Source organism: Mustelus asterias, chromosome 21, assembly GCF_964213995.1.
Source record: "Mustelus asterias chromosome 21, sMusAst1.hap1.1, whole genome shotgun sequence".
In the NCBI taxonomy this organism is placed as follows: domain Eukaryota; kingdom Metazoa; phylum Chordata; class Chondrichthyes; order Carcharhiniformes; family Triakidae; genus Mustelus; species Mustelus asterias.
In genome coordinates this window covers 68,005,643-68,032,205 of record NC_135821.1, presented here as the reverse complement: position 1 = coordinate 68,032,205, position 26,563 = coordinate 68,005,643, and the positions used below count along the sequence as shown (strand labels likewise).

Genomic DNA, 26,563 nt, shown 5'->3' with positions numbered 1-26,563 from the left:
TGTTAGGAAGGGAATTCCATCAGATAACGAGCAGGTCGTCTTTTTTCGGTCTTTGTTAAATATTCAGCAGCATATTTGCTCCATCCTGTTTTGAACAGAATTAACTGTTGGTGTTTAATGGTTTGAATGTGATTTCCTTCTCTTCTAAAACTCTGGGGTGACGGTTCCACTCCAAGACTGGAATTTTACCGGCATGCCCGCCCCGATTCCAGGGACAGGCGAGGCTCGGAGAACGGCCTCAAGCGGGATCGTACGAACCTCGGGCGGACTTGCCGATAACATTCCGCCCCTAATCTTTCTTGGGTATTATCCTTCTGGGATTTATTTAAATAAGATCTAGTGGGTAGGGTTTTCCTGGGCAAAGTTCAGAGACAATTGCCGGAATTTTACCGCCTCGCCTGCCCGCGACTCGTAAGGTCCCGCCCGAGATCAACGGAGAATACCGTTCTGCGACCCGGTAAAATTCCATACAATGGGCGGGACTTTTCCGGCCGCGTTTGCCCTGAAACCGGAAAATCCCGCCTGAGGTCAACGGACCTTTCCGTGATCCATCGCGCGTCTGCTACAATTCCCACGGCAAAAAGTTCCCATGGCGGGCGGAACAGGAAAATTTGCCCGAATAGTTTTATTTTTCTCCATCGCCCTACCTCCACCGAGGTTATTGTAGCCGAGGTTTGTTGGGCCTGAGCGATACAGGCTATAATGATGTGGAGTTGCCGGCGTTGGACTGGGGTGGGCACAGTAAGTAGTCTCACAGCACCAGGTTAAAGCCTAACAGGTTTATCTGGTAGCGCGAGCTTTCGGAGCGCCGCCCCTTCATCAGGTGAGACTCACCCTGAAGAAGGAGCGACACTCCGAAAGCTCGCGCTGCCAATTAAACCTGTTGGACTTTAACCCGGTGCTGTGAGACTTCTTACTGGGGCTACAATGTAAATGACTGGGTGGGAATCTTCTCCTGGGCACCCTATCCCGGGGAAAGCAATAAAAAATGCCTGACTCCTTCGCTCTGAGAGGAAGCTTTGTTTCGTCCTGTGCGAACCTTCTCCCTTTAGAGTGAATGTTGGACCCTTGGAGGACGAGAGGGGGGAGTTAATAGTGGGAAATGAGGATATGGCTGAGTCTTTAAATAAGTTTTTTGTGTCGGTCTTCACGGTGGAGGACACAAATAGTTTGCCAAATATTAACGATAGAGGGTTGGCAGCAGGAGAAATACTTAATACGATTAATGTTACCAGAGAGGCAGTGCTGGGTAGACTAATGGGACTGAAGGTGGATAAGTCCCCGGGTCCGGATGGAATGCATCCCAGGGTATTGAAAGAAATGTCAGAGGTAATAGTGGATGCGTTAGTGATTATTTATCAAAACTCGTTGCATTCTGGGGTAGTGCCGGTTGATTGGAAAACGGCTAATGTTACGCCGCTGTTTAAAAAAGGAAGGAGACAAAAGGCGGGTAACTATAGGCCGGTCAGCTTAACGTCTGTAGTAGGGAAAATGCTGGAATCCATTATTAAGGAGGAGATAGCAGGGCATCTGGATAGAAATAGTTCGATCAATCAGACGCAGCATGGATTCATGAGGGGAAAGTCGTGCTTGACGAACATGTTGGATTTTTATGAAGATGTGACTAGGGCGGTTGATGGAGGAGAACCGGTGGATGCGGTGTTTTTGGATTTCCAAAAGGCGTTTGATAAGGTGCCCCATAAAAGGCTGCTGAAGAAGATTAGGGCACACGGAGTTGGGGGTAGTGTGTTAAACTGGATTGGGGACTGGCTATCCGACAGGAAGCAAAGAGTCGGAATAAATGGGTGTTTTTCCGGTTGGAGGAAGGTAACTAGTGGCGTGCCGCAGGGATCGGTACTCGGGCCGCAACTGTTTACCATTTATATAGATGATCTGGAGGAGGGGACGGAGTGTAGGGTAACGAAGTTTGCAGACGACACAAAGATAAGTGGAAAAGTGAATCGTGTGGAGGACGGAGAAGATCTGCAGAGAGATTTGGACAGGCTGAGTGAGTGGGCGAGGATATGGCAAATGGAGTATAATGTTGATAAATGCGAGGTTATACACTTTGGAGGAAATAATAACAAATGGGATTACTATCTCAATGGAAACAAATTAAAACATGCTACCGTGCAAAGGGACCTGGGGGTCCTTGTGCATGAGACGCAAAAGCCCAGTCTGCAGGTACAACAGGTGATCAAGAAGGCAAATGGGATGTTGGCCTATATTGCGAGGGGGATAGAATATAAAAGCAGGGATGTCTTGATGCACCTGTACAGGGCATTGGTGAGGCCGCAGCTGGAATACTGTGTGCAGTATTGGTCCCCTTATATGAGGAAGGATATATTGGCATTGGAGGGAGTGCAGAGAAGGTTCACCAGGTTGATACCGGAGATGAGGGGTTTGGATTATGAGGAGAGGCTGAGGAGATTGGGTTTGTACTCGTTGGAGTTTAGAAGGATGAGGGGGGATCTTATGGAGACTTATAAGATAATGCGGGGGCTGGATAGGGTGGAGGCGGAGAGATTCTTTCCACTTAGTAAGGAAGTTAAAACTAGAGGACACAGCCTCAAAATAAAGGGGGGTCGGTTTAAGACAGAGTTGAGGAGGAACTTCTTCTCCCAGAGGGTGGTGAATCTCTGGAATTCTCTGCCCACTGAGGTGGTGGAGGCTACCTCGCTGAATATGTTTAAAGCGCGGATGGATGGATTCCTGAGCGGTAAGGGAATTAAGGGTTATGGGGATCAGGCGGGTAAGTGGTACTGATCCACGTCAGATCAGCCATGATCTTATTGAATGGCGGGGCAGGCTCGAGGGGCTAGATGGCCTACTCCTGCTCCTATTTCTTATGTTCTTATGTTCTTATGTTCTTTTGTGTTCTGCATTAAGCTGAAAGCTATTGGATATGTTAACAAGCAGTCGGAGCCGGCAAGCGAGGAACTATTGATGGGTACGGCAACTAATTTGTTGTAGCGTGACATCCTGTTACAAATCTGGCAAAATTCTTCACTTTGCTGCATGCAGGGCAATTTGCTGCCTGAATACTACAACTCTGCATTTCAAAAAAATCCCACAGTCAGTGAAAATGCTATTTCCTGAGGCAGTCTAAGTAATAACGAAACTCTTGTCCTATTTTTGGAGATATTTGAATGGCGGTAACCACGCAGGAATGTTGGTGTCTGATTTGGGGGGCGGGGGGTTGGTAATGGTGTTGATCTATTCCACCATCGTGTTACTACAATTTTGCCGCACCTACATACCTTGTGTTGAAAAGAGAGGAACGGAGCAGCACGGTGGCACAGTGGTCAGCACTGCTGCCTCACAGCGCCAGGGACCCGGGTTCAATTCCAGCCTCGGGTCACTGTCTGTGTGGAGTTTGCTTGTTCTCTCCGTGTCTGCGTGGGTTTCCTCCGGGTGCTCCGGTTTCCTCCCACACTCCAGAGACGTGCGGGTTAGGTTGATTGGCTATGCTAAATTGCCCCTTAATATCAGGGGGACTAGCAGGGTAAATACTTGGGGTAACAGGGGTAGGACCTGGGTGGGATTGGTGTCGGTGTAGACTGGATGGGCTGAATGCGAGGAATTCTGTGATTCTATCTGCGTGGGTTCCCTCCGGGTGCTCCGGTTTCCTCCCACGGTCCAAAGATGTGCAAGTTAGGTGGATTGGCCATTCTAAATTTCCCCTTAGTGTCAAGGGGATGAGCAGGGTAAATACGTGGGATTACAGGGATAGGGCCTGGTTGGGATTGTTGTCGGTACCGACTCGATGGGCCAAATGGGAGGGTTTCTGCAATTCGATATGTGTGGGTTTTCTCCAGGTGCTTTGGTTTCCTCCCACAGCCCAAAGATGTGTCAGTTTGGTTGATTGGCCTTGGTAAACTTCCCCTTAGTGTCAGAGGGATTAGCAGGGTAAATATGTGGGGTGGCGGGGATAGGGCCTGGGTGGGATTGTTGTCGGTGCAGGCTTGATGGGCTGAATGGCCTCCTTTTGCACTGTAGGGATTCCATGATTCTGTGACAGGTGGCACCCAGAGCTGATGTGTTAATGTAACTCACACTCGTACTAGGAAGTGAAACCTTCATGGACTGACAATGTACAACAGTTCTGACATTTGACAGCAAGGCAATTAGTTCTGAATTCTTACTCATTCAATGAGAGTGACGCTGCATTGTAGTTTTCACACAACTGCCAAAGTGGTACCAGTGTCTGTTTTTGCAGAACACTAATTGTTCAGACAGCTCATTCACTGATAGGTAATTACAGAGCATATGGGAGAAGTGGGTCAGTGACATAACAGTTCATAGTCTCTCACCCTGCACTTCAGCAAACTAGATTCTTATCCATGTGCTTATCTGCGTTCTACTGAGACTTAGAGCAAAGCCATTATTTGTGGATGTTACAACAAATGTCTTGAGAGGCAACAACTTTATTCTCCCATCAGAAAGGAGAAAAATTACAGATCAATCAATTGATGTGTTTATGCGATCGCACCATGGGCCTGTAGACATTCCCTGGAGCAGAGCCTCCCAAACTGGTTTCCCTGGGTCCTCAAGTTTATCAGTTTGCTGCATTTTGTTGACTTCTTGGCATGTTACTTCTTTTATTGTGCTGTAATAATGAAACAATTATGGTCAGAATTTAACACTGGCGGGTTTTTAGGCCAAAAGGGGACATTGCTGAGACATGATTCCCTCCGGATTCCCGTCCCCCCCCCCCCCCCCCCCCGGCCTCGCAGTGATTTTCCGTGGGGTGGGCAAAACCTCGGATTGAAAACCTGCCCTTGCCCCAAATTGAGGCCCTTCAGTAACCAACAGGAGCCGTTTCATTTGGAACTTTTTCCCAGGGCAGAAATGACAATTACAAGGGGGCACAAGTTCAAGGTAAGGGGGGAAAGGTTCAGTGGAGATGTGCGGGGGGAGTTTTTTTACACAGAGGTCTGGAATGCACTGCCAAGTGAGGTGGTTGAGGCAGACACGTTAGTGACATTTAGACTTACTTGGATAGACACATGAACAGGCGGGGAATGGAGGGATACAGGCGGTTGGTCTAGATGGGACAATGTGATCAGTGCAGGCTTGGTGGGCCAAAGGGCCCGTTCCTGTGCTGTACTGTTCTTTGTTTTGTTCTTTGTTTGCCAGCCAGCCTCAGTTTTCAGGCTGGTGGGAGGGTATACTGTCATGGGGGACACAAGTGTCATCTTCAAGTGACAGAATGAACTGCAGCGATTGTGCATTTGCTTATCCCAGCTCCGGGATCCAGCCTGCCTTCAGCTTGTCTGTACTGCACCACTGTGATCTCTCATCCCAAATGGCACTGGGTCTTTTCATCTGGTTTCAACCAAATTCAATTTCCCCAGCAAACTGAAGTTTCTTTTTGCATTTCATTTGTATGTTACCCAAAAACCCAAAGGTTTAGCTTACCTTTAAGCTAGCTAAAGCTTCCTTTCCAGTTCCATTTAAGGTCTGTCATTAAAAAAATACAAGCAAAATGAGGGTTGCACGGTGGCACAGTGGTTAGCAACACTGCCTCACTGTGCCAGGGATCTGGGTTCGATTCTGGTCTTGGGTGGGTTTGTATGTTCTTCCCATGTCTGCGCAGGTTTCCTCCGGGTGCTCCGGTTTTCTCCCACACTCCAAAGATGTGCAGGTTAGGGAGGTTGACCATGGTAAATTGCCCCTTAGTGTCCAAAGATGTGAAGCTTAGGTGGAGTAATGGGGTTACGGGGGATAGAGTGGGAGGAGTAGGCCTGGGTAGAGTGCTCTTTCAGAGGGTTAGCACAGCCTCGATGGGCCAAATGGTCTCCTCCTGCACTGTCGGGAGTCTATGGATTTTTTGAAACCGTGGATTACATCCCAAATGAAAAAGTGAATCCTTGCAGGGGTTGATGTCCTTGACGAGGGGAGAAATGTGGGAGGGTTTTTGTATCAGTTTTTCTCTGATTGGTGATACTTGGGTGTTGACATTAGATCCTCAATATTATAAATATTGCTGAAATTTCTCCATGAATCAGAATGGTTTCTGATGATGACGTTCACTATATTGACCTTTAGTCCAACTCCATTGTCCTCTGACTGAGATGGAAGTAAAAATCTAGAGATATTAAACTGTCATCTCACATTCCATCACACCGAGTCAAAGTTTAACCCAGAGAGTAAGCTTCAGTTCCAAAGTGAATGTGTCACGAGAAAATGAGTGACGTATTTGTTATTTTATGTAATGGGAAGGATCATGCAGTGAGTGATTCACTGTCATATACTGTTCCTGCACCATTTCAATCACAGAACGGTACAACACATTTAGCCCATTATGCCTGTGCCACTTCTATTGGAAAAACCATTAAAAGAGCAAACATGATGCAGCAGCAAAGGGTAGCTTCCAGTACCTCGTGCAAAAATGACCATGTTGCATTCATATAGCCACTGTGGCATCGTTAAACCTCCCAAGGCATTTCAAAGGAACATCTTCAAACATTTTTCGTATTGAATGAGAATGACACTGGGGCAAACTTTCCCGTTCCAACCACCACGGGAACCGGAGCGGACGAGGTTCGGACCATGGAAAGGTCCGTTGACCTCGGGCGGGATTTTCCGGTTTCGGGGGTGAGCACGGCCAGAAAATCGCGCCCATTATGTCACACTCAAATGATTCGAAACTGTCCACCTCTGAAAACACTTTGAAGAGAGTGTTCTGATCACATTCTGTGACTGACTCTCAGTATGCCTTGCTGCACTGGGACCTGAACCGCAGTGGATCATTCAATGAATCATTTTGTCTTTTTTACTGTAAACACTAATCTTGGCATAAATAGATAAATGGGATATGATTTAAAGTTAATTTGTGGTGGACCATAACTTAACGTCTGACTGTTACGCAGGAATCGTCTGACCAATTCACTCATAGAATACTTGCATTGAATATGCAGAGGGATTTTTTTTATTAATTATAATTATATAGTTACAAATTGTGGGATTAAAAAGAACAGTAAGATTAATGCACGGTGTTACAATGTCCAGAATGCCTTTTTTCTTCATTGACAAGGACAGATTAGCTCCTTCTGTAGGTTCCAAACTCCATGAAGTTTTACATTCTGCTAGAGTTCTCATTAGCAATTAATATGAAATCGATACATATTATCAGTAAGTATTTAGGAGGGTTATACCGCGTACAATTCATGATTCGTTTCCTGTGTGTCTCATTAATGATTTATTCCAGAAGTGTAATGTTGTATCACTTTGAAAATGCAAGTCTGCAGGCCACACTGAAATTTAGGAAGTATTGTACATCTTGTGACATGGTAGAGCTATTCTGATAGAAAAAAATCCATGACAGGCCTGATTGAAATAGTCTTTTGGTCGCCCAATGATGCAATCATGTCAAGAACACAAAAGAATTTCTGAGAATAGGAAACTGAGTTCATTTAAAAATGCATTGACAATGCATTTGTTCTTGCCAGTTCTTGTCATGAAAGCACTGAATGGTTCGAAAATGATTTGGAAATAGCTGCAAGCATAATTTTTAAAAATTGTGGTTCTATATTCTTATCGGAGGTGGGTACAATATCCAATCCAATACCAGAATTAAAGATGTCTTTGATAATGGTTCTCTTCCCAATTTGTTCTCCTTTTCCTTTTGCCCCCTTCTGAAGTTACTGACGCTGGCAGAGACACTAACATTCATCGTCATTATTATCTCACTGAAGATTTATTTGTATTCATTCTTGGGATGTGGGCATCGCGGGCAAGGCCAACTTTTATTGCTCAAGCTTAATTTCTGATGAGGAGGTGATGGTGAGGCATGCCCCAGTGCTCTCTTGGCTAGCCCCCTGTCATCCATTATCTATAAACTTGAGTTTATACAAGTAAAGTAAAGTTTATTTACTAGTCACAAGTACGGCTTACATTAATACTGCAATGAAGTTACTGTGAAAATCCCCTAGTTGCCACGTTCTGGTGCCTGTTCGGGTCAATGCACCTAACCAGCACATCTTTCAGACTGTAGGAGGAAACTGGAGCACCCGGAGGAAACCCACGCAGACACGGGGAAAATGTGCGAACTCCACACAAAAAGTGACCCAATCCGGGAATCGAACCCTGGTCCCTCCACACTGTGAGGCAGCAGTGCTAACCACTGTGCCACCATGCCGCCCCTCTTATAAGCCTCTTATAAAAACTTTTTTAAAGTCATGCTAAGTCCTGTTCACCCCTCACCCTGCACTCACTGACCTACATTAGCCCGTGGTTAAGCAACACCTTGGGGGTGATCTTACCAGCTCACCACATTGATCGATGGACATGTCGAGCCGCTAAGATTGGGCAAAGAATGGGGTTTGCGCCCGTTTTCTTGCTTCTTGCGATGTCACCCCGGCCCCGGCCCACTGGAATAATCAGCCTCACATCCCTAGCAGTCTGCAGCCGGCTTCCTACTATAAATAGGCTCCACCCACTCCCACTTCTGGCAAGAATCAGATTTTGCCTCATTTGTTTCTCTAAGTGACATACGATTGTGAGTAAGAGCTCCCCCCAAAAATAGATGTGATTCTTTCCCGTTTTGCTGCTCATTTGGCACTTCAAATTGCTTTGGTAAGATAGCTTTCTTTGAGTTTAAAATTCTCAACCATGTTTTCAAGTTCCTCCATTGGCTTGCACCTCCCAATCTGCAGCACTACATCATTCTCCAAAATCCCAGCACTTTCCTACTCTGGCCTTTCGCGCATTCCCCATTATAGTTATGTTCTGTACCCCACTGATGTTCAAGGTGACGTGTCCCGAATCCCAGAAAGGAAACTTGGAACGCCGATTATTAATTCTTTATTTTTGCAATTTGGAAAAGAAATATGAGGAAAGAGATGAAACCTGGTGAGGCAAGGATTAGTCTCGTTGTAAATTATTCAAATAACAAAATGTTTATTAAACTTTAAAACATTCAAAAAGACAGGCAATAGTAAAGAACATTCACAATTAACTACAATAATGATTACCCAGACCGTATACTTGAAATATCCCAATCCAAATATATCTACTTTCCTAAACTCTGAGAATACACATTCCCTGAAACAACATCCCATCGGTTTTAGCACTGTGAGCCAAATCCAACAGATAATTACCACACCGGACATGTAGCTTTACTGTGGGGACTCTTTCTTCTAGTTTAGAGTAGAAATTATGGGGCCTCACACAGACAGACCTCTTCTGCTTTCTGTTTTTGTACAACAGTTTGATTCACTGAGGGAGCTCTTCTGTGCAACTGGGTGTGGCAATGAACTAAGTCCCTAGACTGCCAGTCTCCACTTTGTTTAACCGGTACCTGTCTCACCCTGCTACTAGACTAATCTGCATCTCACAAGTCCTCAATCTAGTTGAATCCCTATCAATTTATTTTTTTATCCAATTCTTTGCTTCTCATTTCATTCCCATTTCCGAACAGTTATCCGGCGATTGAAAACGTTCAATTGTATCGACCCTAAACTCTGTATTTCCCTCCCTGAGCCTTTCCATCTCTCTGACCACCTTCAAAATACTGCTAAAAACCTACATGGCAAGGGATCAATTTCTTTGGTCTGATAACACTCCCGTGAAGTGACTTTGACGTTTTACTATGCTAAAAGCATACTATATAGATGCAGGTTGTTGTTGTTGAAGGCTCTGTCCTTCAGGTATGATCTGGAGAGTTAATATTTGGAGGTTTTGCGACAAGGAACAATATAACAGTGGAGCTTAGGATGTCTTTACCAATATTAACACTCAAACCTTTTCCACACTGGTTCTTATCAGGAACCTTGGCTGATCTTTGACTTCCTTAGCCTTCAAGGACTGACACGATAAGCTTGTTCATTTTACCTTCCTAATGTCCTGGAACTGGCAGTTTCAATTTATAACGGCAGATGAATGGGAAAGTCACATACCAATGGTCAAAATAAGCTCATAGAATCATAGAATCTACGGCATGCAGACAGGCCCTTTGGCCCAAACTGGTCCATGCTGACCAAAAAGCCCATCTAAGCTAACCCCATTTACCTGCATTTGGCCCATATCCCGCTACACCTTTCCTATTCATGTATCTGTCCAAATGCCTTTTAAATGTTGTCAATGTCCCTGCCTCAACCACTTCCTCCGGCAGCTCATTCCACACATGCACCACCCTCTGTGTAAAAAGGTTGCTCCTCAGGTTCCCATTAATTCTTTCCCCTCTTAACTTAAACCAATGTCCTCTAGTTCTCGATTCCCCAACCCTGGGAAAAATTGGGTGCCTTCACCCTATCCATGCCTCTCATGATCTTGTACATGATGCGCGATTAATTCACTCGGGAGGCTGGATCGTACCCGGGAAATAAAGGCTTTTATTAGCAACAAGAATAGAGCATACTGCTTAACAATACAATCCTAGACTAAAGGGTCACTAGGAAGTGCAGTGACCTTTATACTCCTATAGGAAGGCGGAGCCAACCGGAGTGTACCACAGATCAATACCAACAGGTGGAACACCCCAACCCTAACCCCAACAGTAACAAGAGTAACATATGTACAAGTACCCATAGTGATAACCATCTATGGTTCAGTACCCATAGTGGTAACCATCTATGGTTCACCACAGTACACCTCTATAAAATCACCCCTCAGTCTCCTACGCTCCAAAGAAAAAAGTCCTAGCCTGTCAATTCTCTCCCTATAACTCAGTCCCTTGAGTCCTGGCAACATCCTTGTAAATCTCTTCTGCACTCTCTCCAGTTTAATAACATCTTTCCTATAGCAAGGCGACCAAAACTGAACACAATACTCACCAACATCCTGAACAACTGCAACATAACTACCCAACTTCTAAACTTAATTGACTTATCAATTGTCTGTTCCTCTACTACTCCACGGAAAGTCTTCTTTCAAAAGTCTTCCTCCCCATTTTCTCCTGAATTCATTAATAACCACTGCTCTTCAGCTCCTTAACTTCCTGGTGCTACTTCCCAAGCGACAGCTAGAGCAACGTCAAGAGAAATGAAAAGAGAGCTGCTCAAAATGTCAATAAAAAGGGGGGAAAGCACTGGGAGAGAGGAGATAAAAAAGGAAAGCACAAAGTTTTAGGGGGGGGAGAAAGAAGAAAAGTGAGGAAGACAAATGGCCAAAGTAAGGAAGCGAGCAAGAAATGGAAATGGAAGAGGGAGTTTAATAAACAAAGGTTAAGGAGATAAAAAGATCGACAGAAATAGATTGAAAGTGAGAAATGAAAGAGCGAAGCGGAAGTGAAGGAGGAAATGTTTTTTACTTGTAGTAGTAGTGTCTTTGTTTTACTTTGCGCATGAGATGTGAATGCCACTGGTAAGGCCAGAAATTATTGCCCTTGAGAAGATGGCGGTGAGCCATCTTCTGGAATCACTGCAGTCCATATTGTGTAGGTACAGCCATAGTGCTGTTAGGGAGGGAGCTCCATGGATTTTGACCCAGTAACAGTGAAGGAGTGGACGATATATTTCCAAAGCAGAAGTGTGTGGCTTGGAGGAGAACTTGCAAGTGATGATATTCCATTTGTCCACTGCCCCAATCTTTCTAGGTGGTAGAGGTCACAAGTTTGAAGGTGCTGTCAAAGGGGTCTTGGTAAGTTGCTGCAGTGCATCTTGTAGGTGGTACAGACTGCTGTTGCAGGGTGGTGGAGGGATTAAAGATGATGGATGAGGTGCCAGCCATGTGGGCTTCTTTGTTTTGGATTGTGTTGAGCTTCTTCAGTGTTGTTGGCGCTATATTCACTCAAGAGAAATCCATCCGTCCGGCAAGATCTCAGCTGGTGATCTTTCCCACCGGTGTGAACCCAATTTCCATAAATCTCAATACATTAACATATACTTAGCCGGCTTAGCACCGTCACGCCCACGATGTATCCCAGCCAGCGTGACACTGGCACAAATCACTGGTCTTCGAAAACAGTAAGTTTTGCCGCTTGGGAAGTAGCCGTGGGACGGCACGGTAGCACAGTGGTTAGCACTGCTGCTTCACAGCTCCAGGGTCCCGGGTTCGATTCCCGGCTCGGGTCACTGTCTGTGTGGAGTTTGCACATTCTCCTCGTGTCTGCGTGGGTTTCCTCCGGGTGCTCCGGTTTCCTCCCACAGTCCAAAAATGTGTGGGTTAGGTTGATTGGCCGTGCTAAAAATTGCCCCTTAGAGTCCTGGAATGCGTAGGTTAGAGGGATTAGTGGGTAAATATGTAAGGATATGGGGGTAGGGCCTGGGTGGGATTGTGGTCAGTGCAGACTCGATGGGCCGAATGGCCTCTTTCTGTACTGTAGGGTTTCTATGTTTCTATGTTTCACCCCCCGGTGCTGAGGTACATAGTTGGGTAGTGCCCAATGCCTATGGGGGGGTGGGCATACCCTGCTACTCGTGTAGTGGATAGGGGAACGGGTGGGAAGGAGGAAGGGGGAGAGCCCTGTGTGGGAGAGTGTGGTCCGATTCTGGTGTGGTGGGATGGGGTGGGGAGGGGGGGAGGGAGCCCCGATGCCCCGATGCCCCAATGCCCCGATGCCCGGGGAAGGGGTGGGAGGGTAGGTTATCCTGTTGCTTGCATGGTGGGGGTGCCTCAATATTTGCGAGGGGAGTGTCCCAATGTCCGTGGGGAGGGTGGGGCTGGAGGGGGTGATGGAGTGGGACTTTTCATCTAAGTCAGAGGTCATGAAGCCCTTTAAAAGCAGCGCCCCGATCTCGGGATTCCTGGCCTTGCCGCTTCTTTTAGCCCCGTCCCTCCAGCTGCCATGTGTGAATCCCTGTTCCTCTTTGGAAATGCACGGAATGTTGTCAAATACAGTGGGAAAACCTGGCTGGGATGCCTGCAAGCTTCACATCAGCTTTCTCCCCCTGAGCCCACACTCTGTGCAGTTTTGGGAAGATTCCGCTCAAGGTCAGGACTGGACAGAGGAAAGCCATTTGCCCCATTGAGTCCAGGATGGTTCACTCCAGAACAATCCAGTCAATTCCATTACCCTGATCTACAATCTACAATTCAGATATTATTTTTCTGAAGACATTTTGTCATAAAATAATTGTATTTTCTTGCCGCAAGTTGAATAATTATTTTTACTATCATTCATTGGTGGGACATGGGCGTCGCCGGCTGGCCAGCATTTATTGCCCATCCCAAGTTGCCCTTGTTCAGAGGGCAGTTGAGAGTCAACCACATTGCAGTGGCTCTGGAGTCACATGTAGGCCAGACCAAGGAAGGACGGCAGATATCGTTCCCTAAAGGACGTTAGTGAACCAGATGGGTTTTCCCGACAATCAACAATGGTTTCATGGTCATCAGTAGATACCTTTTAATGGAATTCCTAAAATAACTAGAAGTTTTAATGGCGAGTGGCTTTGGAGAAAACAGAGTAAGACTATTTCCAATCTACTATCTTCAGAAGTATGCGCTAAAACTGCATATATTACAGTTAAATAGGTACACTATATGTGGCAATAATGGTGACAAAAATGTGCAGATATTCCATAACAAAGGTGTATAAGTCTACCACCTATCACATTCATGGAGTGGGGAGACTCAGGCCAGGTTTTTCCACTCCCATTCCTGTGTTTTGACAGTACAACTGGAAAACATCACGAGAAGGCCCTGGATGCATTGTCTTGTCATAGAAAGAATCATAGAAACCCTGCAGTACAGAAGGAGGCCATTCGGCCCATCGAGTCTACACCGACCACAATCCCACCCAGGCCCTATCCCCACATATTTTACCCACTAATCCCTCTAACCTACGCATCTCAGGACTCTAAGGGGCAATTTTTTTTTTAACCTGGCCAATCAACCTAACCCGCACATCTTTGGACTGTGGGAGGAAACCGGAGCACCTGGAGGAAACCCACGCAGACACGAGGAGAATGTGCAAACTCCACACAGACAGTGACCCGAGCCGGGAATCGAACCCGGGACCCTGGAGCTGTGAAGCAGCAGTGCTAACCACTGCGCTACCGTGCCGCCCCGTCTTGGATCTGCCAAATAATAGCACGAATTTAACAAGGCATGATAGGATGCGATCTGCCCAGCAACAGGTAGAAATCTGCCTAGCGCCCGCATTAACCAGCATTCAAAAGGCACAATGAGATGCAACATTCCCAGTAATGAGATTAGCAGGTATCTAGACAGAACCACATGCAAATCACCCTATTTATAGGAAATCAAATCAAATCGAAAAACAGCTTATCTAGATGACTGAGTGATTAGTGGAGATATACACATGCTAATTTCCAGAGTCATGGAATTTGGGAGATGCAGACAGCCAAATATACAGAATGAGGTTTCTGCATTGTTTAGAAAACTTTGTGAAAGCAGAATAAATATCTTTGCTGGATCAGGAAAAGATGTTTCTCAAACCTGATCCCCAGCCTTGTATTGCGTGGTAACTATAAGCTGGATTTGACTTATAGATTTGTTTAATTTGGATGTGGTTTGGAAAAAGGTAAATCTTGTGGTGTCCAGGGACCATAGATATATTTTGGAACAAAGGGTAATTTCTACATAAACTGTGCATGCGTTTAGTGATTCATATACTTGATTTTCTTCGAGTATTCTAGTCCTGTCCATGTGTATTTGTATTTTCTTTAATTTAATAAATAGTCTTTAATAATTGGCACACAAGGACTGGGCTGGTTATGCTCATTGTAGTTTCACATGACTCCTCGCACCATTCCAAAAACAAAACTATACACCACCACAAACTAGTGTTTCAAGTTGGGACAGTTTCACCAATAACAGCAGTGTTTCCCAGCAGTGTAAATGTGAGACATGACCGATCCCTCCTTCCGTCAGTGGCGGGCCCTGTTTCTGGATGTGCAACATGGAGAAGATTATTATAATGCATTTGTATATCATTATCGGGCCCGTCTGCCGGAATCATACCCCCACGTCAAATTTAACTGCCTGATGTTAGAATGGGACGATGTACAATTGGTTGCAAAGGCACGTGGTGGGCAGAATTCTGAGGAGAGCTCAGCAGTGAGTGCACTCAGGTTGGCATGGCGCTCGCAGAGTGGCTCCGCGTCTTCAGGGTACGATGGGGGTGGCGGGAGTGGGGGGGGGGGGCTGTGGAGAGTGGGCTGGGTGGAGGAATCACAGGCAACTTCTTCATGGCTGCCTCGTGATGCTGGGACTTCAGAGATGTGCTGAAGGGAGGGAAGGGAAGGTAACCCTAGGGCAGTATGTTTACTAGGTTTGGGTGTCATGACATCCCGTCGACTTCCTCCGACTTGGAGTTCGTTAGCTGTGCGCAGGGGGCGGTCTTTAATATGGCGCCTAGATTATTGAAGTGTTGAGGTGACGGCGAGGTGGGTGAATCGGCACGGTGGCACAGTGGTTAGCAAAGCTGCCTCACAGCGCCAGGGACCAGGGCTCGATTCCCAGTTTGGGTCACCGTCTGCGCAGAGTTTGCATGTCCTCCCCATGTCTGCATGGGTTTCCTCTGGGCGCTCCGGTTTCCTTCCAAAGATGTAGACATAGATAGGATGCAGAGCTGAGCCGAAAAATGGCAGATGGAGTTTAACCCTGATAAATGCGAGGTGATTCATTTTGGGAGGACAAATTTAAATGCGGATTACAGGGTCAACGGCGGGGTTCTGAGGAATGTGGTGGAACAGAGAGATCTTGGGGTTCATATCCACAGATCTCTGAAGGTTGCCACTCAAGTGGATAGAACCGTGAAGAAGGCCTATAGTGTGTTAGCTTTTATTGACAGGGGGTTTGAGTTTAAGAGCCGTGGGGTTATGCTGCAACTGTACAGGACCTTGGTGAGACCACATTTGGAATATTGTGTGCAGTTCTGGTCACCTCACTGTAAGAAGGACGTGGAAGCATTGGAAAGAGTGCAGAGGAGATTTACCAGGATGCTGCCTGGTTTGGAGGGTAGGTCTTATGAGGAAAGGTTGAGGGAGCTAGGGCTTTTCTCTTTAGAGGCGACTTAATAGAGGTTTATAAGATGATGAGGGGGATAGATAGAGTGGACGTTCAGAGACTATTTCCTCGGGTGGATGTAGCTGTTACTAGGGGGCATAACTATAAGGTTCATGGTGGGAGATATAGGAGGGATGTCCAAGGTAGGTTCTTTACTCAGAGAGTGGTTGGAGTGTGGAATGGACTGCCTGCAGTGCTAGTGGAGTCGGACACTTTAGGAACTTTGAAGCGGTTTTTGGATAGGCACATGGAGCACACCAGGATGATAGGGAGTGGGATAGCTTGATCTTGGTTTTGGACAAAGCTCGGCACAACATCGAGGGCCGAAGGGCCTGTACTGTGCTGTACTGTTCTATGTTCTATGTGCGGGTTAGGTGGATTGGCCATGCTAAATTGCCCCTAAGTGTCAGGGGGACTAGCTCAGTTAAATGCATGGGGCTATGGGGATAGGGCCTGAGTGGGATTGTGGTCGGTGCAGACTCAATGGGCCGAATGGCCTCCTTCCGCACTGTAGGATTCTATGATTCTATGAATCAGAGGCTGCCCACCAGCAATACGACGTGGAACCTGCGCCTTCGCAATTTTTACACAAAGTTTTGTGCACAATATGGTGCAAAAAGCCGCCATTGCCACCGGCAGGTCAAATGCCACTTTACCCAACCCAAAACCAGAGTTCAAGTTGCAGAACGTACACATTGTGGCTGGATAGTGTGCGTGCAAAGTTCATCCCTTCCTCTCAGAACTTGACTGACTTTCCACAAATCCTTGAACAACTCTGAATTCCGAAGATAAAATTCCAGCCGTGTATCGCAACAGGGAATTCAGTAACCGTAAAAAAGAGTTAAGAACTTGCAAAGATTACGAACCCTCAGAGTTTGACGAAGCAGCTTTTTTTCTTTCAAAAATGGATGCGCCATTTAAATTGGTTGCTTAATATATTTTAAAATCCAAATTGTAGAGAATGCAACACAACTCATGGGTGGAGGAAAATGATTATTGAGTTTAACTGGCTGTTCCACTTTATTTAACAATTTCGACAACAACATTGCTAAAGAAATTGCACAGAAAACAAAGGGTAAGATGCATACTATATCAATGAAGTCTCTCCGAGAGGTGGTTGTGGTTCCTTAGGTGTCGAGATGCGCGGTGATATGAGCTGTTGAATTATTCATAATTTGTAGTAATTCCTAAATGCCCAGTCATTGCCTCTGTGGCATTGATTTCCTCAAATACCACTCATAACCTTGAACTCGGAGTGAAAAAGGGAGAATGGTAACTGTGAGCTATATGAACTGGAGCAGCAATTGTAAAACGACATGCTTATCTTTGAGCTTCCTTGCATGCCATTATCAAATCATTGCTTGCTCGAGCACATTTGCATTATCAGGAGCAAGTTATTTTTTCTGTAAGATTGGCATTTGAATTCCATTGCAATTTGCTCCTACAGGTGGAGTACAATAAGGAGGAAGATATTTTACGAAATTAGGTGCTCTTGAAAGATTGTATGCACTATATTTGATGTCATTGGATACCTGCTACGTGCACAAGCAAGACTTTTTTTTAAATATGTGCTGCTGTAGAGTCATAGAGGTTTACAGCATGGAAACAGGCCCAACTTGTCCATGCCGCTCCTTTTTTTTAACCACTAAACTAGTCCCAATTGCCCACGTTTGGCCCATATCCCTCTCTACCCAGGTGTAAAGTGTTCTTGGTCTGAAAGCCAAAGTCCTGTGCGCACAATATTCATAAGTATTGCAGCCACTAGGATTTGAAACCCTCAATTATCTATGTAGACACAATAATGCTCACAGAGCCATAATATTAAAGGATCATCACATTTATAATGTCAATCATATTGAACTGAGAACTTACGTTTTTATATTCCCACAAAGAAAACAATTAAAGTCTGCCTCTCTTTTAGAGACAGTAAGAAGTCTAACAACACCAGGTTAAAGTCCAACAGGTTTATTTGGTAGCAAAAGCCACTAGCTTTCGGAACAGGCTGTCCCTTCGTCAGGTGGGTGGGAGTTCTGATCACAAACAGGGCACAAAGACACAAACTCAATTTACATGAATAATGATTGGAATGTGAGTCTTTACAGCTAATCAAGTCTTAAAAGTACAGACAATGTGAGTGAAGGGAGCATTAAGCACAGGTTAAAGAGACAGGACAGCTAGTGAGATTTTGCACATCCAGGCAGGTTGTGGGGGGTTACAGATAGTGTGACATGAACCCAATATCCCGGTTGAGGCCGTCCTCATGTGTGCGGAACTTGGCTATCAGTCTCTGCTCAGTGACTCTGCGCTGTCGTGTGTCGTGAAGGCCGCCTTGGAGAACGCTTACCTCCGGATCAGAGGCTGAATACTCGTGACCGCTGAAGTGCTCCCCAACAGGAAGAGAACAGTCTTGCCTGATGATTGTCGAGCGGTGTTCATTCATCCGTTGTCGCAGCGTCTGCATGGTTTCCCCAATGTACCATGCCTCAGGACATCCTTTCCTGCAGCGTAACAGGTGGACAACGTTGGCCGAGTTGCAAGAGTATGTACCGTGTACCTGGTAGATGGTGTTCTCACGTGAGATGATGGCATCTGTGTCAATGATCCGGCACGTCTTGCAGAGGTTGCTGTGGCAGGGTTGTGTGGTGTCGTGGTCACCGTTCCCCTGAAGGGTGGGTAGTTTGCTGCGGACAATGGTCTGTTTGAGGTTGTGCGGTTGTTTGAAGGCAAGAAGTGGGGGTGTGGGGATGGCCTTGGTGAGATGTTCGTCTTCATCAATGACATGTTGAAGGCTCCGGAGGAGATGCCGTAGCTTCTCCGCTCCGGGGAAGTACTGGACGACGAAGGGTACTCTGTCCACCGTGTCCCGTGTTTGTCTTCTGAGGAGGTCGGTGCGGTTTTTTGCTGTGGCGCATCGGAACTGTCGATCGATGAGTCGAGCGCCATATCCTGTTCTTATGAGGGCATCTCTTTTAGAGAGACATAAGAAAAAAATGACCAAGTACTGTCATGAGTACACTGCCCCTTAAACAATGAGTACACTGCCCCCTTAAATAAATAATAGCAATGTATCTTCACCTTACTTTTCTCTTAAAGAGATAATGATTGTTTTAGAAACGCAATCTTTTGTCTCAAAACTTTGCATCAATCCCTTGCTAAATTCTTGATTTTGTTTTAAAATTCATTTATGGACATGGGTGTCGCTGGCCAGGCCAGCATTTATTGCCCATCCCTAATGGCCCTTGAGAAGGTGGTGGTGAGCTGCCTTCTTGAATCGCTGCAATCCATGTTTTTTTATTCAAAGGATTCCCACTGCAGTCCAAGAAGGCAGCTCATCATCTCCTTATCGAGGGCAATTAGGGAAGGACAATAAATCATAGAATCATAGAATCCCTACAGTGCAGAAGAAGGCCACCTGGCCCATCGAGTCTGCACCGACCACAATCCCACCCAAGCCCTATCCCCATAACCCCATGCATTTATGCCAGCTAGTCCTCCTGACACTAAGGAGCAATTTAGGATGGCCAGTCCACCTAACCCGCACATCTTTGGACTGCGGGAGGAAACCGGAGCGCCCAGAGGAAACCCACTCAGATACGGGCAGTCACCCAAGCCGGGAATCGAACCCTGGTCCCTGGCGCTGTGAGGCAGCAGTGCTAACCACTGTGCCACCGCGCCACCCTTGCTGGCCTAGCCAACGACGTCCACATCCCATGAATTAATTGTTAAAAATGATGTGCGAAACATCTGAGGTTACAGCTATTTTGATTTTACAGAACGAGAGAAGTCCATTGCTGCCATTATGCAGGTGTTGACACTTTGGTAACTAACTAGTTATTCTTAAATGATCTCAAACCTTTTATTACTTTGCCATTCCCAATTCCTCAGCCTCCCTCTCCAGCTGCTGTGAAGACAAGTGTTGAAAGATAACTTAAATTCCATACAACGCCCACAATGCAGAAGTGCATAGTGACACTCCCAGTGCATGACACATTGTAGCTGGAGGGTTTTGACGTGAGCTTTTGTTTGTTCCCCCCACCCCCACCCTGCCTCACCCACCCTCACCCACTCCCCACCACCACCAGCAACAACAAGGAGCATGAAAAATATGGAAAGTCATTTTTATTTGTACCGAGCAGTCGCAACAAGTCCAATTTAACTTTAATTGTCCAACACAAACCAATTGAGGGTTATCATCCCCTCAGCCATTTGAGGTCAGCGGCAATGTTCTCGTGAAGCGGTCATACAGCAGCCCATAAGGCCTTGTCCCATGATAAAAACCACACAAGATGAAAGGGTCTTTGCAATGATGGAACAAGCCACGCACAAAGACAACAATTTCAAAAGACCACCAGTCACACAGCACAATACTGACTCAATGTTTTCTAAGCCTCTGCTTTTCAAAGATTAAACAGGGCGCAGAAATGTAGCATCAACATTTAATGACATCGAAAGCATTATAGATAGCTCTGTGCTCTGAAGTAGCATCTTCAGAGAAACTTCCGAATCAATATAATGGCCGCCCAAGTCAAAGAAAGAGATATTTCGGGGGGGAAATGAGTGAAACCTTGGTAAACGAGCTTGGATTTTGGTAAAGTCTTAAAGAGAAGTGGTGAATCGGGGTGGTTTTCAGGGGCGAATTCCAGAGACTGGGACTGAGCTGACTGGGGATACAGCTGCCAATAGTGGGGTGAAGTGATAGAGATAGGGAGATTGCACAAGAGGCCCCAAGGTCTGAGACTGGAGTTTGTATGACTGAAGGAGGTCACAGACATAGGGAAGGGTAAGAGCGTAAAGGCATCCAGGTAGTCAGGGCGGCATGGTGGCACAGTGGTTAGCACTGTTGCCTCACAGCATCAGGGACCCAGGTTCAATTCCAGCCTCGGGTGACTGTCTGTGTGGAGTTTGCACATTCTCCCTGTGTCTGCGTGGGTTTCCTCCCACAGTCCAAAGATGTGCAGGTTAGGTGGATTGACCATGCTAAATTGCCCCTTAGTGTCAGGGAGGTCAGCAGGGTAAATAGACAGGGTTACAGGGATAGGGCCTGGGTGGGATTGTTGATGGTGCAGACTCGATGGGCCAAACTCTATGTCCTCTGGTTACCGACCCTCCTGCCTGTTGAAACAGTTTCTCCTTATTTACGCCTGATTAGAACTAGGAGATTCAGTTTAAAAATAAGGACTCCCCCATTTAATAAGGAGATGGGGAGAATTGGTTGTCTCTCCAAGAGTCGTGAGTCTTTGGAACCCCTCTTTCCCGGGAGCACCGGATACAGAGTCACTCGATATTTTTACAGCTGAGATGGACAGGTTCTTGACTAACAAGTCAAGGGTTATCAGGGATAGGAGGGAATGTGGAGTTGAAGCCACAATCAGATCAGCCATCATCTTACTGGGGTGGCACGGTAGCACAGTGGTTAGCACTGCTGCTTCACAGCTCCAGGGACCTGGGTTCGATTCCCGGCTTAGGTCACTGTCTGTGTGGAGTTTGCACATTCTCCTTGTGACTGCGTGGGTTTCCTCCGGGTGCTCCGGTTTCCTCCCACATTCCAAAGATGTGCGGGTTAGGTTGATTGGCCATGCTTAAATTGCCCCTTAGTGTCCTGAGATGTGTAGGTTAGAGGGATTAGTGGGTAAAATATGTAGGGCTATGGGGGTAGGGCCTGAGTGGGATTGTGGTCGGTGCAGACTCGATGGGCCGAATGGCCTCTTTCTGTACTGTAGGGTTTCTATGATTTCTACTGAATGGCAGAGTAGGCTCGAGAGGCTGAATGGCCTATCCTGCTCCCATTTTGTATGTTTGTTCGTATGTTCGATCAAATTCATAATTTTGAACCTGTACTGCTGAAAGATTAATTACTTACTGCTTTCTTCTACAGGTCGAAATTGAAAAATTGGATTACCACCACTATCTGCCTCTGTTCTTCGATGGTCTTTGTGAGACAACTCATCCGTATGAGTTTTTTGCCAGACAAGGAGTCCATGACCTGTTGGAGCACGGGGCATCAAAAGTCCTTCCCGTCATCCCTCAACTTATCATCCCGATAAAAAGTAAGGAATTGAATGCTGTTTTTAATGATTTGGGGGTGGAGATTCGCTCTAAAAGAGCAGGAGACTGGCTCCAAAGAGCAAGAGCTTACATTGTGCAGCGTCTTTAATGTAATGAAATGTCCCAAGGAGCACTTAATCATAGAATCCCGACAGTGCAGAAGGAGCCATTCGGCCCATCGAGTCTGCACCAACAACAATCCCACCCAGGCCCTATTCCCGTAACCCTACATATTTACCCTGCTAATCCACTGATACTAAGGGATAATTTAGCATGGCCAATCAACCTAACCTACACATCCTGACTCACTAAGGGGCAATTTAGCGTGGCCAATCCACCTAACCCACACATCTTTTGGACTGTGGGAGGAAATGGATTACCCGAAGGACACCCACGCAGACACAAGGAGAACGTGCACGCTCCACACAGACAATGACCCAAGTCGGGAATCGAACCCGGGTCCCTGGCCATGTGAGGCAGCAGTGCTAACCACTGTGCTACCGTGCCGCCCTTAATGGCATGTCACAAAATTCGAGGCTTTGGGCCAAGTGCTGGTAAATGGGATTAGGTGGGAGGTCAGGTGTGTGTTGCGTGTCGGTGCAGACTCAATGGACCGAAGGGCCTCTTCTGCACTATGTGATTCGATGATGCTATTTCACAGGAGGACTATACACAAAGTATGACACTGAACCATTGAAGAAGGCATCGGGTCAGTTGATTTTAAGGAATGTGTTAAAGGAAGAAAGCGAGGGAGAGAGGGGATATTCCAGAGCTTGATGCCTGGGAAGTAAGTTACGCTTATTTATTTATTAGTGTCAGAAGTAGGCTCATATTAACACTGCAATGACGTTACTGTGAAAATCCCCTAGTCGCCACACTCCGGCACCTGTTCGGGCACACTGAGGGAGAATTTAGCATAGCCAATGTTCTAACCAGCATGTCTTTGGACCGTGGGAGGAAACTGGAGCACCCGGAGGAAACCCACGCAGACACGGGGAGAACGTGCAGACTCCACACAGACAGTGACCCAAGCTAAAAATTGAACCCGGGTCCCTGGCGCTGTGAGGTAGCAGTGCTAACCACTGTGCCACTGTACTGCCCTACTAAAGGCACAGCCACCAATGGGGGAGTGACCCAGAAAGGGAATGCTAGAATTCACAATGTAATGTGTTACAAAAATGTGCCTTTTTAAAAAAAAGATACAATTTCTAATTTCTCTTTTTCTTGTTGGAATTTACAAAAAGAACCTTATAATCGTATTGAGATAATGGAGGGTTGCCAGCCAGCTATAGTGTACAAAGTTTCATTTCACCAAGTTGTGTGAAAAGGAACAGACGCTGAACCTCCTCCAATCCCGTCCCCACTCCCCCCTCACCGCTCCCACACCCCCCCCCCCCCCTGTCTTCTGCTACGAGATTTTTTTTTAATTTTGGTGTTTTATTACAAAAACATCTTAAATAAATAGACATTTAAATCAGCAAAAAGCGACAAGCAATTGTGCGAACGAGCTGCAGAAATGCATTACATAGTTGGTGAGTTTGCTGCAGAGGTTTCCTCCAGGGATCTTAGGTTGATTGGCCATGCTAAATTGCCCTTTAGTGTCCTGGCATGCGTAAATTAGGGGGATTAGCAGGGTAAGTATGTGAGGTTACAGGGATAAGGCTTAGGTGGGACTGTCGTCTGTGCAGACTCGATGGGCCGAATGGCCTCATTCTGCACGGTTGGGTTTCTATGGTGCTTGCAGGCTCCAGTGATGACAGTTTAATGGTGCAAACTAGGGGCTTTGGGAATAGAAAGGGCTGACTAAAAAAACCAATGGGTACTGGAACATTTATAGCTTGTTGACTGACACCATGGCCTTTCCCTTTGTCACATTATGATTGGGTGGCTGGATACTATTACATCGTACCAGCTTCCAAGCTACAGTGAGTGCCTTGTTCTCACCTATGGGTTTAGCTCAATAAGCTGAGATTTCTGATGGCAGCCACTATAATAGGCTTATGTAAGCTCCCCATTTACACAATGAGTAATGAAGATTACTGTGTTTGGTCTGGATCTTAATGTGTTATGTTGCCGATAGACCCCTTTCCTGAAGATTTATTCTCGGTGAGCATTAGTTTTGCAGTTGGCTAGTCATCAAATCATGACACGAAAGCTGTAGCGTCTGAGAGTTTGGTGAAAGGTACAATTGCTTTGACTCGTTGCACTTGTTTAGCTTTGATAAAATTAACACAGATGAGGTAAACTTTGAATATATCTTTGAGCTTAGGAGTATATATTTAAGAGGGAACCAATTCTGCCAGCGTTATAAGATGAGGGGTTTGTTGTATGAAGAGAGATTGAACAGTTTAGGCCAATACTCTCTGGAATTTAGAAGAATGAGGGGAGATCAAATTGAGGTATACAAGATGACAAAAGTAGACGTGGAGCGGATGCTTCCTCTTGTGGGGCATTCTAGGATGAGAGGTCATAGTCTTAGGATAAGGGGTAGCAAATTTAAAACAGAGTTGAGGAGAAACTACTTCTCCCAAAGGGTTGTGAATCTGTGGAATTCGCTGCCCCAAAGTGCGGTGGATGCTGGGACAGTGAGTAAATTTAAGGAGGAGTTAGACAGATTTTTAATTGTAATGGGTTGGAGGGTTATGGGGAGAAGAAAATGGGGATGAGGACCATATCAGCCATGATCAAATGGCGGAGCGGACTTGATGGGCTGAATGGCCTAATTCTGCTCCTATATCTTATGCCTATTGGCTGGAGGCAGCAGAGGAAACAGATGAAGCCCCCCCCCCCCCCCCCCCTCCGCCCCCCGTCGTGATGTGACACTGTGGTGTTTGGCGTGGAATACTGATTCTCAGAAGCCCTCAGCCAGTAGATTTAAGGCTCAAAGCTCATCAAGGCAGTGATTATACAAAGACCAGTAAGGGTGCAAGTGTCCCCTTTACTTTTTAAAATTTATTTATTAGTGTCACAAGTCGGCTTACATTAACACCGCAATGAAGTTACTGTGAAAATCCCTGAGTCGCCACGCTCCGGTGCCTGTTCGGGTAACATTGAGGGAGAATTTAGCACGGCCAATGCACCCGAACCAGCACGTCTTTCGGACTGTGGGAGGAAACCGGAGCATCCGGAGGAAACCCATGCAGACACGGGGAGAACGTGCAGACTCCACACAGACCCAAGCGGGAATCGAACCCAGGTCCCTGGCGCTGTGAGGCAGCAGTGCTGACCCACTGTGTCGCCCCTAGCACTTAAGATTCAGGAGCAAATCTCCTGAAACGAATTCCAGTTAAAAATTCCACCACTCTAGTTAGAAATTATTGCTTCGCTCGGTGAATGCTTGCTGTTGGAGTTGAGGGACATTCTGTATGGAACTTAAAAAATCAAATGTATCTTTCTAACATCTCAAGATCTTTTTTCCCTTACATTTCATAGATCATTGAATCCCTACAGTGCAGAAGGAGGCCATTCGGCCCATTGAGTCTGCACCAACTGCAGTCCCCACCCATGCCCTATCCCCATAACCCCATGCATTTACCCTCGTTCATCCCCCTGACACTAAGGGGCAATTTAACGTGGCCAATCCACCTAACCCCCACACCTTTGGCTATATTTGAAAATAACCCACAAGAATTTCATGAAATGAGTTTCCACTTTGAGAGAGAATCTTTTCCCCCAGAATCATACCTTGTTTGCAGCACTATACATTTGCTTGCTGCTGTTGGAACGAACAGTGACTTTTACATTGTATCGGCAGAGTTCTATGTCCCCAGCTCCCAGCGGCTGAAGCTATTCATCATTTCCCAGGGTCAGATGCTATTACACCTGACACATTCACACGGGGCACCGGTCACTGACGTATTAAGACTGGTTACAGGGGGTCGGGCTCCTTGCTGAACAGACAGCTGTACAGGATTTGTCCCTCAACAATGCACATGAAGAAAGCAATCCTGCTAAGGAGGAGGTTTTATTTAAAACATTTAATTGATAATATTTATTTGTTTCCTGGCCGTGGAACCACCACTGCTGTAAATGAAGGGCACCTCTCCCTGTGAATGGTGCTTCAGAAGCCAGAACGAGCCAGCAATCCTCCACTGCGTTACCTACATTTTTCAGGAAAAGGACAGTTGCTTGGAACTTCCCCAAAATTAGAAGCAATACGAAAGCTAGCGATTTGTAAATTGAAATTAAATCATGCAAAGAAAAATCATAGAACCATAAACTCCCTCAGGTGCAGAAGGAGGCCATTCGGCCCATCGAGTCTGCACCAACGCACCGAAAGAGTATCTTACCCAGGCCCACCTCCTGCCCGATCCCTGTAACCCCGTGCATTTACCATGGCCAGTCCACCTATCTTTGGACTATGGGGGGAGGGGGTATGATAACCCCCATGATCTGCATGGGGAATCACTGATTGACCTCCCCCAGTTGGGCTTTGTTGAATACGAGCTCCCTGGGGATTGGGAATTAGCCAACCAGCTGGAGCTCATATAACCGAGCCCGGTATAAAGCAAGACCCTGAGAGGGCCCATTAACCTTTTAGTCCCGGTTGGCACCTGTTGTGTTCACCACAGACTTGTGGTTGTTGTTTAGTTTAATTTTGTGC

General features: G+C 46.2%; 1 protein-coding gene across 1 annotated transcript in view; it reads left to right on the top strand.

Moving 5' to 3' along the window:
• The window catches only part of pacrg (PARK2 co-regulated), a 324,372-nt gene that overhangs the window by 193,593 nt on the left and 104,216 nt on the right, over nt 1-26,563 (top strand). The window contains exon 3 of the mRNA XM_078238143.1: nt 21,791-21,962. Within this exon, the coding sequence (XP_078094269.1) occupies nt 21,791-21,962 (172 nt within the window). The remainder of the gene's footprint in view (nt 1-21,790; nt 21,963-26,563) is intronic.